This window comes from Galeopterus variegatus, unplaced genomic scaffold (genome assembly GCF_000696425.1).
Source record: "Galeopterus variegatus unplaced genomic scaffold, G_variegatus-3.0.2 Scaffold5002, whole genome shotgun sequence".
NCBI classification, from domain to species: domain Eukaryota; kingdom Metazoa; phylum Chordata; class Mammalia; order Dermoptera; family Cynocephalidae; genus Galeopterus; species Galeopterus variegatus.
In genome coordinates, this window is record NW_007731113.1 from 16,544 (window position 1) to 32,568 (window position 16,025).

General features: G+C 34.5%; 1 protein-coding gene across 1 annotated transcript in view; it reads left to right on the forward strand.

Moving 5' to 3' along the window:
* Positions 1 to 4,483: 4,483 nt before the first annotated feature.
* Positions 4,484 to 16,025, forward strand: part of LOC103604153 (putative uncharacterized protein ENSP00000383407) — a gene marked incomplete at its 5' end in the record, with an annotated part of 33,581 nt that continues 22,039 nt past the window's right edge. The window contains 4 exons of the mRNA XM_008588741.1: positions 4,484 to 4,515; positions 7,940 to 7,977; positions 9,742 to 9,828; positions 14,839 to 14,923. Coding sequence (XP_008586963.1) covers positions 4,484 to 4,515; positions 7,940 to 7,977; positions 9,742 to 9,828; positions 14,839 to 14,923 — 242 coding nt within the window. The remainder of the gene's footprint in view (positions 4,516 to 7,939; positions 7,978 to 9,741; positions 9,829 to 14,838; positions 14,924 to 16,025) is intronic.

The following is a 16,025-nucleotide window of genomic DNA, read 5'->3' on the forward strand; positions in this document are numbered from 1 at the left end:
TTTCTCCCCTACAACAGTGGTACACAGTAGATGCTCAATTAGTATTCATTGAATAAATTGTGAATGTAGAAATGAATAAATTGTACAATTCCAAAGAAATATATTAGAATGAAAAAACTGAGCTAGCATTTAATCAAGGCAAAGCATTATGTGCATGACCCTAGACAAGTCAATTTACCTTTTTGAGCCTCAGTTTATTCATTTGCAAATCAAAGGTCACATTGCCTCAGTTCTACAATCTTAAAAATTCACCATGGGATTTATACCATCAATTACTGCCAATCAGTTTTCTCTGGTGCAGAAACACCTTTCACATTTCCATTAGCTAGGCAACAACAACGCCTGACATATTCACTTTATTTTTCTTTTGACATTGTGATTTGAAAGTAAGATTTAAAAACCAATAAGGCAAGAAACAGGCACATATTAGACTCATCCCCAAAGGACAATCACCTGTAACCACTGCATGAGAATAGAAATATAGCATTTGATATCTAAAATTTATCTCTTCATTTAAGTGGCATCTTATCTTTCTTCATTTCTGTTTTTTTTAAAAAATTTGACCTAGTTTCATAGTTATGTGGAAATGCTTTGCTCCTGGAGCCTATCCTCATTCACTTTAAAAATAACATAGGTTAGACATATTTCTTAGTTTTTACTGTTTTATTCAGAATAATTTGCCTATACTTTATTTTTTAAATTTTTCTAACAAATGTCAGGGATAAAAATGAAATTAAGCAACAATCTCCATAGTGAATGAATAGTAAGACCAATGATTAATACTTGATCTAGGAGATAACAAAATGAATGCTAACAGGAGTAAAATTTGCCTAGTATTTATGGCAAGTATTAAATTAATGGACTAGACAGATTTAACTGACTCTCTGAGACGGTAGCTTCCTTTTAGAATTCAAAGTATGATACACACTCACACATACACACACACAGCTATAGTTCCAAAAGTAAAGCTGTATGTAATATTTCTTTGATTTGCCCCTCTAGGAATAAAGAACTCAGGGTATGAACTCCAATGTGCATGACAGTCTTTTTATGTAAGCAGAAATCACAACTGAAAGCAGTTTACATTTTTCTACTACTTCTTTGAGTCTGGTAAAAACAGTTCAACCGGTTCATTAGTAATCTACAACTAGTCAACATCCAGGAAACAGACCTGTTAATCTTAAGTAGATGTTGCCCTGTTTAAGTAATCCATTTTCCTCATATAATCACACTACAGACCCACATTCCCTGTAGGAAGTGGGTTGCCTAAAGAGAACTACATTAACTCATCTTAATAGAAATTAAAAAGAAGTTTTAGCTCAAAATGTTTTCCAAAGTATTTTCATTACAAGAAAATTCTTTAACAAAAGATCACCAAATCTAAATTGATTCATAACAAGCAAAGATTGAATGACCCCAATTCTAGTAAGACAGAACAAAGTGGATAGTCCTTAGAAAATGTTGTGACAATATATGTCCTAAAAATAACCAACCTCTATCCATGGTCGTGTGAAATTCAGTCTTGGTCCAGATGTTTCCCATCCTCAATCCAAAAGCTAATTGTGTCCCTTTCACCACAATCCACAGTCATAAGTACTTAATCAGCTTTGTGTGGGTCCAGAACCTCATTGTAAGTGTTGACAAAGGCTTCATCCAGATGAAAAAGGAACCTGTGCTTGAACAACATGGACTCTCTCCCAATTCAAACACTCCAGGCTCAGTTCCACATAAAGTTTGTGCGCTATCTGTAATTAATCTCTTTGATAACAAAGACAAAAAAGACAATGAAATATTGATGCAATAATTTGGTTCAAAAATACTGTGATTCAAATGATTAAAAACACAAAAGTTATCTCATGCTTCCCATCTTCCTTGTTGCAAATTCACCTTTTGTAAACTAACTCTAGACTAGACACCCCTTCTCTCTGTTCTCACAAAAGGTGGAATATATTTTGAAGAGTGCAAGATTCGTAATCTCAAGAGATCTATCTAAACCCATGTGACAAATTAAATAATTTGGTTCAAAAATACTGTGATTCAAATGATTAAAAACACAAAAGTTATCTCATGCTTCCCATCTTCCTTGTTGCAAATCCACCTTTTGTAAACTAACTCTAGACTAGACACCCCTTCTCTCTGTTCTCACAAAAGGTGGAATCTATTTTGAAGAGTGCAAGATTCGTAATCTCAAGAGATCTATCTAAACCCATGTGACAAATTAATGAAACTCAGGAAAATGGATTCTGACTATTGAGACATATTAGGCCCAGACTGCATAGATTATGTGAACATGGAGTTTGCTCCTTCCTAGTTTCAAATATATATAACAGGAAAAAGTTATTGTAAAGATGGGCGGCCATGCTGCTTCCTGATGACCATCACAAAGCTGTTTAAATGTGTGTGGCTGCTGATCGTAGTGAAAGGAACACATGAGCTTCTGGACTGAGGTTTGGAACATCTGGACAAAGACCTAGAAAATTTCATAAAAGACTTTGGATAGAGATTGATTATTTTTAGGACACATAATGACAAAGCGTAGAGAATTGAAGGAGTGGTCAATTGACCATTAACTCCTCAAAGGCCTGCTCATGTTCCAGCTCACATCAGAGCTTGGTTCCAACACCCACGTTGTTAACCACCCCTCCTTCCCACCTTTCCCCTACTAGATATCATCCTTTGGGAGATCCAGAATAATTTCAAACGTGGCCAAATTTGTTTCTTGAGTTTGGCGACTGCTTGTTTCAGCATATGGGGTTTCAGTGAAGCTCTGCTCAACAACTGGGAAAACAGGAAATTCAAATTGTCTTTAGACAGTTAAATCTTGATACAAACAAAATAAGGATTAGAGAAATGGCCCCCTCAATCACTGTGTAGGGGAAAGCTTACCTTGGATTTGGCTGTGCTCAGAATGATACTATTAACAATTAGAATGATAAAGCCAACTTTACTTTTTCTCATTTTCATTCACTATTCCTCCTAGCCTTTGCATTTGTGTTTTCCCCCCTACATGGAATATTGTTCTCAGTTTTCTTTAGTACATAAATTTATACCAAACCAACCAAACAAATAAGCCTCTCCAGAGCATGATCTGTTTCCTATGTAGGGGTGGAAAAGGTGCGATATATTTTCTCCCCATTGTAAGGGTCATGGTCGACATCCCTATAACAAAAGGCAAGTTAATAAAAGAAAGGCATAACATATTTATTTAATCAAAGTTTCACATGACACAGGAGTCTTCAGAAATGAAGACCTAAAGACCCAAGGGAAACCTGTCCATTTTTATGCATAGGTTCAATGAAGAGTGGACCACCATGTAGAAATGTGATTGAACAAAAAGGGAATGATCTAATAGTAGTAGACTGAGTGTGGACACCCAGCAAGGACTCGCTGTTCAGATTCTTCTTGGCCTCTCTGTGTGTCTTTTCTTCCTCCTGAGTGTAGGGCAGGACCTCTTCTGGAATGACGGTCTTATGATCTACTTTCAGACAAGGTAGGTTAGTGAATTTCTTTATGACCAGCTCTTATACAGAAAGATGGGGGAAGGCTGTAGAAGTATTTCTAGGATTTATGCTGGCTTTGGGGGAGTAGGGTTCTAGTTTCTATGACTCACCTTGGGGAAGTAGAATTCTAGTTTCTATGGCCTGCCTTGGGGGAGAAAAAGGGAGTAGGAAAAAGGAAGACAGGATAAGGTCAGAAATAGACTTTGCTTCTGAGGCCCTTCCAATGTCCTTCAAATCAAAGTACTCTGCATGCCAAAGAGCCATACTCTGGGATGTCATTTTCTGATCCCCAATAATGATCACGTTCAGTTAATGTTTTTTGAGTGGAGTGAATGGACTGTAAAGAGAGAGTCTGAAGGTTTTTTAAACATACCTGGGGCAGTATAAGCACTTTCAAGGATGGTGAAAGATGTGGTGACAAATTCTTTCCCCAAAAGTATAAGGTATTTTACATAACATTCAGTTGATCTGAAGAAAAAGGTCAGATGAGTCACAGATGTATTTCAATACCCTCAAGGTATGGTGATAGGCTACTTTCTACCTTTCTCAAAAGAATGAACTATAAAATATAATTAACGTACTCTGGTATGTATCTCCTTCCCTGGTTTTGGTGGATTGATGGAGGATGGAAGGTGGAGGTTGTGAGGATTTAATTGCATGTTTTTATTTAAAAGACTTGTTTTTTAAATTGGCAAGGGCTTTATACTAGGGTATAAGCCCTAGTTTAAAAAGGAAGCATTCTACCTTTCTCAAAGTTACAAAGACAGAAGGAGAAAAAAAATAAAAGCTTGAGCCAAGATTCTATAACACATTACTAAAATACAAGGGTGAAAACACCAGTCTTTTTACTAGGAAAAAGGCAGAATGAACTATACTCGAATTATATTTGAAGATGAACTATACTTAAATTCTCTTTCTGATTTATTGGAGTGGTATTGTTTTATTATTTTAATTTATTTTATTTTATTTTGCAGAAAGTTTCTAATTTTGAGAATTCAAAACCAAGAAAGAGAAAGTAAGTCAAATATACTTTGTAAACTATACATTCTCCTATTTATAGAATGTTGAATGTGAATATTTTACTGAGTTTCCTGCTAGAGTCTTTTTATTAAGTCTCATGTACAAATCTAGGTGTGCATTGCTCTGCTTCCATTTCTGTTTATGCTGATGCAAGGAAAACCTATATTGTACATTCCTGTAGACAGGGATATGAAAATCAAATTTTTAGGAGAAGAAACATGTTAAACTAGTCTCAGATTAAAATGGGAGCCTACTGGAAAGCATGTTTACATCAATGACCTATAAATCTTTTGACGAATTCTTTTAATACAAATAAAAAATGTGTTTGCAAAGAGGTTTGGGTTATTTAGGTCAGGCCTGGCTTTACATTCAGCACACCAAGCTGCCAGAGGACATGACATATATGTGTTGCATAAGGCAATGGGATTTTAACTAGTAAGTAGGAAATACATAGGGGCAGGAAGCTGGTTTACAGGGAAACTTCCAGATAGGATGCTGATAATAGAGAAGGATGCATCCTGGATTGGTCTGAAGACAAATTGTGAATTATGTGAAGTTCTCTTTGGGTGTCATCTTTCCCATCAGCCCTTGCTCTCTCCCGACCCAGACACCCTGTGGTTTCATGTTCTTTCCTGCCTTTCCTGCTCAAAGCTTTCTCCCGGTTAAGGATATATAATGCTTCCATAGTAAGTAGGTAATTGGGTGATACAGCTCGGGTGCCTGACCGGCAGGGATGGTTGTATTTTGGCCACAGTTAACTAGTTAACTACAACATGGGCATTTTAAGCATGAGCTGGAGTAAAGAAGGGGCTTTAGCAGGGCCCTTCTCGGTGTTACTGCCCCACCCATGGAGCTGTTTATTCTACCCGTGGACAAGGAACTCACTAATTCCAAGTCAAATACTTAAACAAAATAGCAGCTGTTGACTTATAATTGATGCTTTCACAGATTAGGGGACACAAAAACATGTAGGGGCAGAAAGAGGATGAATCAAAGAGAAAGTGCCTGATGCTGAGTGAATTATGATTTTCTCACCATAAACCAAATCAATTAAGGTGCTCCTCAGATTTTGACCAATTAAATTAAAGTTGAAGTCCCCTTTGAGTTCCTCAATTTTTTTTGACCACCCTCAAGAGAATAGCATCTCCTGTTGTTACACACTTGCTTCTCTTTATAATAGTATAAATAGATTTTTTTGAACACTTACTATATACCAAGAGATGTCCTAAGAGTTTTGCATTAAAAAGTTAAAAACAAGCCCAAAAAATGATTAAGAAAAAAAGAAATCTTATATTTGCAAGTTTAAACAACCCTGAGCTTTAAAATAGGGTGAACTTGGCTTTAATTTAATGACCATCAAGAATATCAATAGTGGAAAACACCTAAGCTATAACGAAGTTAGTTATATGTATGTGATATGTGTGTGTTCACCCATATGCATGAATTGATTAACATGGTCAAATCAGCATAGTTCCATCCTCTGTTTTTGTTTTAAAACATTTTATTATGGAAATTTTCAATCATATACAAAGGAAGAAATAATGACAAAGTCACCTTGCCATGCTTGAACAAGTATCAACCTATAGTTGATCTTATTTTATCTTGTAAAGTGATACCTCAAAGTGATACTCCAAAGTGAAGGCCTCAGAAGCAGCCTTAAAAGCTAAGTTTTCATCTGACTTTCTCCTGTCCTCTCATCTCTGAGCCTCATTATCCCCTGAGGCCATAGAAACTAGAATCACTCTGACCCAAGGTGGGATATAGAAACAAGAACCCCCTTTCCCCAAAGCCAACCATAAAAACCTCTGACTTTCTCCTGTCCTCTCATCTCTGAGCCTCATTATCCCCTGAGGCCATAGAAACTAGAATCCCTCTGACCCAAGGTGGGATATAGAAACAAGAACCCCCTTTCCCCAAAGCCAACCATAAAAACTAATATTATACTCTAATCTTGGAGCCGGCCATAAAGAAATTTTCTGACCTACTTTGTCCAATTGTAGGTCATAAAACCCCATTCCAGAAAGGGTCCTGCCTTATACTCTGCAGGAATGAATGCTACACAGAGAGGCCAAGAAGAATCTTGCTGGGTTTCCCCACTCAGTCTGTTAGCATTCGATCATACACTTCTTGGGCAATCACATTTCTACAGGACTGTCCCTGCTTCATAGAACCTAAGCATAAAAATAGAGAGTTTTCCCTCTATCTTTGGGTTTTCATTCTGAAGGCTCCTATGTCATGTAAAAGTGTGATCAAGTAAATTTGTTATGCCTCTTCTTGCTATTAATCTACGTTTGTGAGTTGATTTTTCAGAGAACTTTTAAGGGGTTGAAGGGGAAGTCTTCCCTTGGCTCCTACAATCTCATTCTACTTCCCCCACTCCTATCCCCACTGGGTTTTTTATAAAGCAAATCCCAGATGTATAATTTCATGCCTCAACATATATCCTTAAAAAATAAGAGCTATTTTTTAAAAAGCATAACCATATTACAATTACTGCACTAGAACAAAATAACATAGCATAACATCACCAAATGTACAGTCAATGTTAAAATTTCTGTGATAACCTCAAGTGCTGTTCCAGATTTGGTTTATTTGGATGAGGATCCAAACAAGCTCATGCAATGCATTCGGTTCCTATTTCTTAATCTATATGTGTCTCCGTTTATTTGTTGAAGAAACTGGGTTGTGTGTCTGAGGAATTTCCTGTATTTTTAAATTTTGTTGATTGAATCTTGTGGTATTTTTTAAAACATGTTCTTCTATACTCTGTTTCCTGTAAATTTTTAGTTAAAGTTCAAGGCGTGATTAGAGTCAAGTTCGATGTATATGTATATATACTTAAAAGTAGGTCTTCAGTGACTGTTTACTTCCTGTTGCATCACATTACAAGCCATATATCTGGCCATCTCTATTTTTGTTACGGGTTATTGCTCAGTGGGTTTAGATGGTAACGAATTGATCCATCCAGCATAAAGTCGCCCACTAGCCTTTCAACTAAAGGCTTTAGCAGCAAATGATGATTATTTTCTAGACCTATTGTTTTATTATGGATTGCATAATGATTATATTTCATTTACATCATTCTTCCTGTATTTATTAAACAGAATCTTTGGAAAAGAATTTTCCCCATTAACTATTTGCTTATCATGAGATACATTCATGTAGAAATGACCCAATTTTTTTTCCAGATGTTATGAATGTTAGTATCTCCATATTTCTGGAAATTTCCAGACCAAGATTATAATTATATTAAATGTAATTTGCCACCTAGGGTCAGGAAAACTTTAGACCATAGGCAAACCCTAATTAGAGGTAGAATTTATTTCTGCTCTTAAAGGAATTGCAAACATTCTAAATCGTGTTTGATTAAAGTCTTATTTATTAAATCTAGACTTAAATATCTATTTCCTTTCTTCTAGGTCACTCCAGAGATTTACATCTGAAAATAAAATATTTGGTTAGTGATTCATAAGATTGCTTGTGTAAATGATGTATTCTGTTTCCCTAAAAGTTCTTTTCTTCTGCTTCTGCCATAGAGCAACAATAAGTAATTATCGAAAGTCAGGTTGAGTTGTCTTTGAATTCTACAGAAGCAATTTTTTAAAAAATGTGGTTCTAATCTAACTTTAAGTGGCTGAGACAAAAAAATCATTGGTTTATTTGAAAAAATTTCCCTTGATATTCAAAAAGAATAGTTGTTTTCCGTGGTTTATTGGTAGATTATCTTCCAGCTCTCCACATTTAGCTTGGCTGGTCCATGGTCAATGCGACCTGTTAGAGATCTTTTCAGATCTATGAACCTAGAAGTAAATAAAAAAGTGGCAGAAGATGGTTTTATTACAGAACACTCTTCCACAGCATTTTGCACACCAGATCTTGTCATTAGTTTCTGTGATTATAACATTTATAGTAATAATAAAGGCAATTGGTTTGATTTTTATCCTAATTCTAAAGTAAAAATCTGATTTTATTACTTTAAAAAAGGAAATGAATAATCTCTTTCCTTCCTTTACAGAATATAGGGAGTCAGTAATTATAAAATATTCACCATGGTAAAACATCGAGATTATCCAGTCAAGAATTCGTTTTCCTAAGCAGTGTGTTAAACTTGTGGGCATCCTATCTCCTTTCCTTCTTTCCAGCACAGCCTAGGAGTCAGGTGCTCAAACCCATTTCCCTCTCTTTTCAAAACCAATTTCCTGCTAGTATCTGAAAAGCTCATTCTGACCGAGATAATCCTCAATGGTCTGATAATCCTCAAAGGGTGCATCTCACAAGAATACCTGCATTTTAATCAGATTGGATATTCTTCCACCAGTGGCATCTATGGCGCTGGGCCCTTTCTCATTAGGCAGAGTCTTGCAGGCGCTGGTTGTTGAATATTTTGAACACCAGCCCTCATTTGAATCATTCATAGTCTTAAATAAAAGAAAGTAAAGCAAAATTTTATTTTCTTTCTGGATTCATTCTCATAGCAGGCTATTCCATTTGTGCATACAAAATGGTGATGTTTCCTTCCTAATGTAATTCTTGATGATCAACTGCCTTTTTATTATCAAAACATGACATTAAAAACAACACAGTATGCTGAGTTTGTTTCCATGCTGTGCTTTGGTTGCATTATTTAAAATTTACTTTATCAGCATAGGATAGAATGATTAATCTCTGGTAAGGAGAATAGAAGGGCTTCCAATCCTTCATTTGGTTCAGTTCATTTCTTCACATGTCCAGGCCCTGCTTTAGGTGTTGGGAGGACAAGGCTGAGCATACCGTGGTCTTCCCATTCAAGGATCCTAACGGTTTCTTGAAACTATTACAACTCAGTGTTCTCTCTGCCTACTTAGTCATTTTGTTAAAAATAATGGGGAATGCGGAGGGTGGGGTTACTTTAACTTATGCATAAAAACCAAATGGTTATGAATTCAAGACAACTACTTCAAAGAATAATGCAATCCTAAGCTATCGAGAGGCATTTGAGCAACAGCCTTCCACCTTATATGCCTGGGTACTTATGTAGTTCATGGAAATAAATCAGCAGCCCCAGCACACCTGGGGTTGCCAAATGGGACTAGAACCCCCCAGAATGGGCCACAGAACTCTCTTAATATATCACTAACCAAGTCACAACTGTGTGTTGAACTTGTTTTGATTGCAAGTTTCTTATACTTACTGGACAGATGTTACGGTGAATTCTGCTAATCAATCCTCTGCTTTACTTTAGAAGAAAAAGCTGTGAATGACACAATCTGTCAGGAACCCAGCAAGCTTGAGAATGACTCCCACATCAGAAGGCCCTGTCAGCTAAAAGGTAATTGCTAAATTTAGTTCAGCTGACTTTGCATTTTCCTGAAGTAATTTAAAGCACGGGTAAGAAAAATTTACATCTTTCACCATTAAAATAACCAGGTCATTGTAGTTTACTTAAAAAATAAAAACAAATAGGATAGAATAAAATATATATTGTTATAGATTGTTAATATACACATGCATATATATACATGTATGTATATATACATATACACATGTAGATAAACATACAGAAAGTGGAATCTAATTAAGTTGCCTGTTGAAGCCAAAAACAAATAGGATAGAATAAAATATATATTGTTATAGATTGTTAATATACACATGCATATATATACATGTATGTATATGTACATATACACATGTAGATAAACATACAGAAAGTGGAATCTAATTAAGTTGCCTGTTGAAGCAAAGAATCATTGCAAATAATACTTGAAAGTCTTTAATGTGCAAAAGAATTTTAAAATATATTAAAAATCAGGACATATAAAACCCTCTAAAGATAACAGCAGTATATTAATAGTTCTTATACTCAGGTTTACTAAAAAAAAATTGAGAAATAACCTTGATTATTAATGCAATATTATGTCATTTTATAATTTAAAAGTTCCCAGGAAGAGCAAATTAGCAGTCAGGTATAAAAGAATTTATTAATAATAAGTGACTTCATAATCAAAATTACTTAATTTGGGGAAAGTAATGAATAAAACAGAAAGTCTCAAATGTTTGTAAAGACAAACAACAGCATGAATAGTTAATTTGCTTGGTATTCTTCCTCTAAGATTATTAGAACAAAAATAATGATATTATTGATAATTTGAGTTTATTGATCCTCAACTAAAAAACAATTTAATATTTTGTGTCAAAGGGAATTGTAATGTACTTTTATTTTAACGTATTTTTATTTATGGTTGATAATTTAAGAGGTTATTGATAATTTAAGAGTTTCTGATCCTCACCTAAAAAATATTTAATATTTTGAGACAAAGGGAATTTTAATGCACTTTTATAGTTAGGGGTTTAATCGTTTGATTATATATTCTGTTCAGATTTTGCATTTTATTTTTTCACAGAGCTCTTAGATTTACAAAGTAATTATTTGCAAAAATAATAATTTTCCTTTAAAATATTTCGACTTTATTCAAGATTATATAACATCTTAGTGCATCTTTTTTTAGTCAATAACTTTTTCCTATTATTTTTATTTATTTTTTAAACAAATTTTATTTATTTTTATTTTTATTTATTATACATATTCATGGGGCCCAGAGCTGATGGTGTTGGTAAATAACTTTAAATGAACTTTTAAATATGTAAAATTTTCTTAATAGAAATAGATAAATGAAACATTTTAGGATTATTTGAATATTTTTTAAATTACAACAAAGGGAATGTTTTAATATTATTGTATTTTGATTGAACTTGGTCTTCATCACATGGATGCCAGCTATACTCGTCCACATCCTCAGTCAGTCAAACATTCATTTGTTTGTTTATCAGTTTGCTTATTCCAACCATCCATCCATTCATCCATCCATCTCTCTAATAAGCACGTTATACTTTAGATTATTGTATGTTGATCTATGGATAAAAAGGTATAAATGTATCACAGATTATTTTTAGTTATAAATTTTGCCTTTCAGTTAAAATTGTTTTTTTTTTGTTGTTGTTGTTGTTGTTGTTTGTTTGTTTGTTTTTAAATTTAGGAGTAGTAGGCAGGTAATTCTTTTATAGCTACACTGGTAAAGTGTAGGATTTTGACCTCAGGTGAGGTGCTTCTGACTGTTCATCTGTTCTTTGTCAGAGAATAAAAAAGGAAGCTTTTATGGAGTATTTCCTAGTTCTGGTATTTCTCAGGTCCTTGAGTGACCATGCTCAGCGTGCGTGCGTGTGTGTGTTTGTGCACGTGCACGTGTGTATGTAAGAAGTTCAGCTGACACTTCAGCAGTAGCAGTTGAGTCATAGCACACTTCCTAGGGATTACTGCCATGCTAGGAAGAGTTGATGGCCTGAGACCAAGGCTGTCGGTGCCATTATAAATTGAAGGGAGAAATTCAGTGGAGGAGGGAGAACTGCAATTTGTAGACTTGAATTTTATCAGTGTAGTAGCTTCATTTGGAAGGCTCAGAATATTCCTAAGCAATTAGTGCCCCACATATCAACCCATAATATTTCTTTCTCATTTTAAACATTACTTTTTAGCTGTTAATTGCATAATTACTTAAGAGTGGTTTACTGTGCCTGAGAGTAGGCAGTCTGTAGAGTTTAGTGAGATTAAGATGGGAATGTGCATCATTGCTTTCATCACAGCCCATGATTTTATTGGGCACTAATGATAAAATTGTAAAGAAAACCTCAATAAAACAGCAGAAGATATATAGAGAAATAATGGTAGGAATGACATTAACTCCTAAAGAATCTATTTCAAACTCCAAGACAAAAAAAGGCCATTTCCCTCAATTTCAATTTTAAAATAGTATTTCTAGGTGACATATATTATATCAATAGCATTTCAGCCCTAAAAAGTATTGAGGCTTTTTCCATTTCCACAGGCTATATTCAGCTGAGGATTTGTGTCTGGTGTTTTAATCCATAAAAATATTCACATAGCTTGACAATATGAATGTGCTATATCAGTTACAACAAAATTTATCAGAATAAGTTGAGTGCCAGAAGCATATGTTTTTAGTTTATCTAGTCTATTTCCTTTTTCTAAGAGGAATTTTATCTAAACCTACATCTGTACTATTAGGAGACTACATCTGCAAAATAAATGTAAGATAAATTGAGTGCTTAGGATTTTACAACTAAAAAACTAGAATTAAGTTAGGTGTCGAGAGAAATTAATCTGTAATTCATGTTAATTTTATTTTCTGCATTATAAACTGTGAGATTATTCATAATATTCATTTCAGTAGGTTAAGGTCAATTTTAAAATCTTTATTTTGGCTTTAATTTTATAAAAAAAAACCAAACCCTGAGAACAGTCTTTTTAACTCTATAAATTGGAATTTACACAAGATTAAGTTATGATTTAAATAAGTATAGTTTTAAAAACAGGGTTTTTATATTTTATATCAGGAAGTATAAAATATAAAAACAAAAGAATATTTAAAAATAGTAAAAAGGAAACAAAACATATTTGGGAATTTAGAGAGTTTTCAAACAATATATTTTATATCAGGAAGTATAAAATATAAAAACAAAAGAACATTTAAAAATAGTAAAAAGGAAACAAAACATATTTGGGAATTTAGAGAGTTTTCAAACAATAAGTGTGACTGTGACTGTTTCATTAAAAATTTTTGAAAAAAAATTGACATATGTTAGTAAAAAATGTAAGGAACCAGATAAGGTGAGGCAACATGGTCAGTAATGAAAGGAGTATTAACAGCCCCCACATTGCCACACAATTACTTTAAAAGTAAATCCTTTTCACATATGGTTTTGGTTCGATTTGTTATCAAAGGAGAAATCTATTGGGAGAAGAGATGTATTTTTAGGGCCTTCTAGTCTACCATCCAAATTACCATTGATATGAAACCTCCTTTCCCTCTTGAATTTTAATCAATATCATTATTTGGTCAGCCTCTTTAGAGCAAGCATCTAAATATTTTGTCTTGATTTTTTAAGGAACTTATTAATTCTTTTTTTAAAAAATTGGTTTGATACCTAACACCTTCATTTCAAGATGACAAATGTATGAAGTCACAAATGTATTTACCATTCTGGTTAATTTTCAAGGACCACACATTTAATTTTTAAAAAGTAAAGGCATAAAAAAGAGAAGTGATGAAAAGGAGCAAAGGAAGGGAGGAAAAAAATTATTTTTTCTAAATACAGAAACTAAAACTCACAAGCAGCCAAAAACTCAGTTTCTAGTATCCTTACCCTGTGATGGAAGATCTCGTCTTCAAAGAACGAGTTCACAGAACCAGCTCATTTTAAAATTTAGCTGCTTTGGGGAATCCTGTAGCATGGTTACCCTGACTTTAAATATTAAGCTATTGGGGCAAATAAGTTTGGGATTAAGCTGTGAATTTAAAATATCTTTTAACCATAGCTATGAATGGGGATTTGGAGAAATATCTGCACCTATTTTTTTACTATGCATGGAGGATAGGCCTTGCCTGTCCTTTTTATTGCCTGCAGAATATGAGAATAAGGAATAGTGATTGAAGCCGTGGTTGCAAGCAAAAAGGAGTGATACTATGCATGGAGGATAGGCCTTGCCTGTCCTTTTTATTCCCTGCAGAATATGAGAATAAGGAATAGTGATTGAAGCCGTGGTTGCAAGCAAAAAGGAGTGAAGGTGAAAGGAAAAGCCACTGGTCTAGTGGCCGGGTGATTTCTGTGGGTGTTGGTATCCTCATCTATAACATAAGAGACTTGAATTAAGTGGTCCATAAAGTCCTCCTTTTAACACACTGTATATTTCAGATTTTAATAAATGAAGCCCCTTTTACAGGGGGCTGAAAGGGAAGTGCTGCTACTTTTGGAAAGACTTCATTTAGCTGCCAGCAAATGGATGCCACATTCCAAAGCTTTTACTAAAGCAAGCATAGAACCATTTTGACATAAATAATTCATGTTAAGAAGACCTAAGGTAATGAATCTCAAAAAGCCAGGAGTGGAAATCTTAGTTTAACAGAAACAAGTGAGGTGATAACTTGCTAAGCATTCCACAGAATTTTGGAATTAGAAATGGCTTTTGTAGCTAGTATGCTATCCTTTTACTACCAAGAGAGAAACGAAGTCCCAGAGAGATTCCATGGCTTGCTCAGGTACACAACTGGGCAGTGGCACTCTTGGTTGTTATTTTGTTAAATTTCTATTTTATTTTGTTCTGTTTCTTTTAAAAAGTAGTATATATTTAAGAAAATAAATATTTATGTTCTAGCCAATATAGATTAGCCTTAATAAGCTAAAAAAATGAGTATAAGTTGTACATAAACTTTGTATATAGTATAATTTCTGATAATCTGTATGTAGCATTTATTTCTTTTCACAGATCTAAATGAAGATGGCTTTTTTTTGAGTAATAACATACATACTCTTCCAGGAAAAAAACTAGAAGGAACTTCCTATCAGGTAATGTGTATAATCAACATTTACATGATGATTTGTGAAAACCACCTTGTTTTTGAGCTCCGTAATAAGCTAGATGTAGTAGTGTACAATATTTAGACAGGCTTGTACTATTTTGTACTTAGTTATTGTAGGTTGTTTTGTAAGTGATATGCTTACGTTTCTGTGAATTGGCATATAAATGAAAAAATCAAATGATGATTTGAGATAATAAACCATTTTGATTATGGAAAACATCATGCTCTACAGCCTTTTGGTAGGTAACTCTGGGCCTCTTAAATTAGTACACTGGGTGTTCTCTGGAAAGACCTATGCTAAGTGCTTAGAATTACCTTCAGCGTGGAACTTGTGCCTTGTGTTTTTACATTTGGTATAAAAACATGCTATGATTCCTGGCATAGCCCCTTAAAAATTGCCTTAATTAGCCCAAGAGTTCAAGCAATTAAGAATGTCTAAATGTTGGGCCTCCCTAATAACAATTGCATAACATTAATTAACAGCCAAATAGCTGTCATTTACCCTGTAACAAGAAAGAGTGTATAAACCTATAGGGACAACTCAAGCATCAGATTGATTTTTGATATTTTTCTGACAGCCATTGGACCTCTTTAATCATTCTGATAGTTTTATTAGGAAATTTAGAACTGACCTTCTTTGGTGCAGTAGATTGATCAACAGGCTGTGAACATACAGCGTGTGAATTGCGAAGAGCTGATTTGGTGAGGAAAGAGAGCTTGCATTCCTAAATCCAGCCTGATTTCTGAGGCTGTCATAGGTGTCCGACGAACTAGACAGCAGGCCATAAGTTTTGATCCTTTACAGTTTCTGCTGGTTGTTCTGATGCGGTCAGAATGAGAGAACCATGCTCCAGGCCTGCTAACACACTGCCTGGGCAACACCTCCCAGTGGTTCTCCCGCAGTGCAGGGATAAGAGCTCTGAAATCAGAGCTCAGTTTGAATCTTGGTTTGGCTCTTCACAGCTATATTTACTTCACATAATTTACTTAGTTTCTCTGTGCCTCATCATCTGTAAAATAGGTCTCTAACGAATCTCTCTCTCTCTCTCTCTCTCTCTCTCTCTCTCTCTCTCTCTCTCTCTCTCTATATATA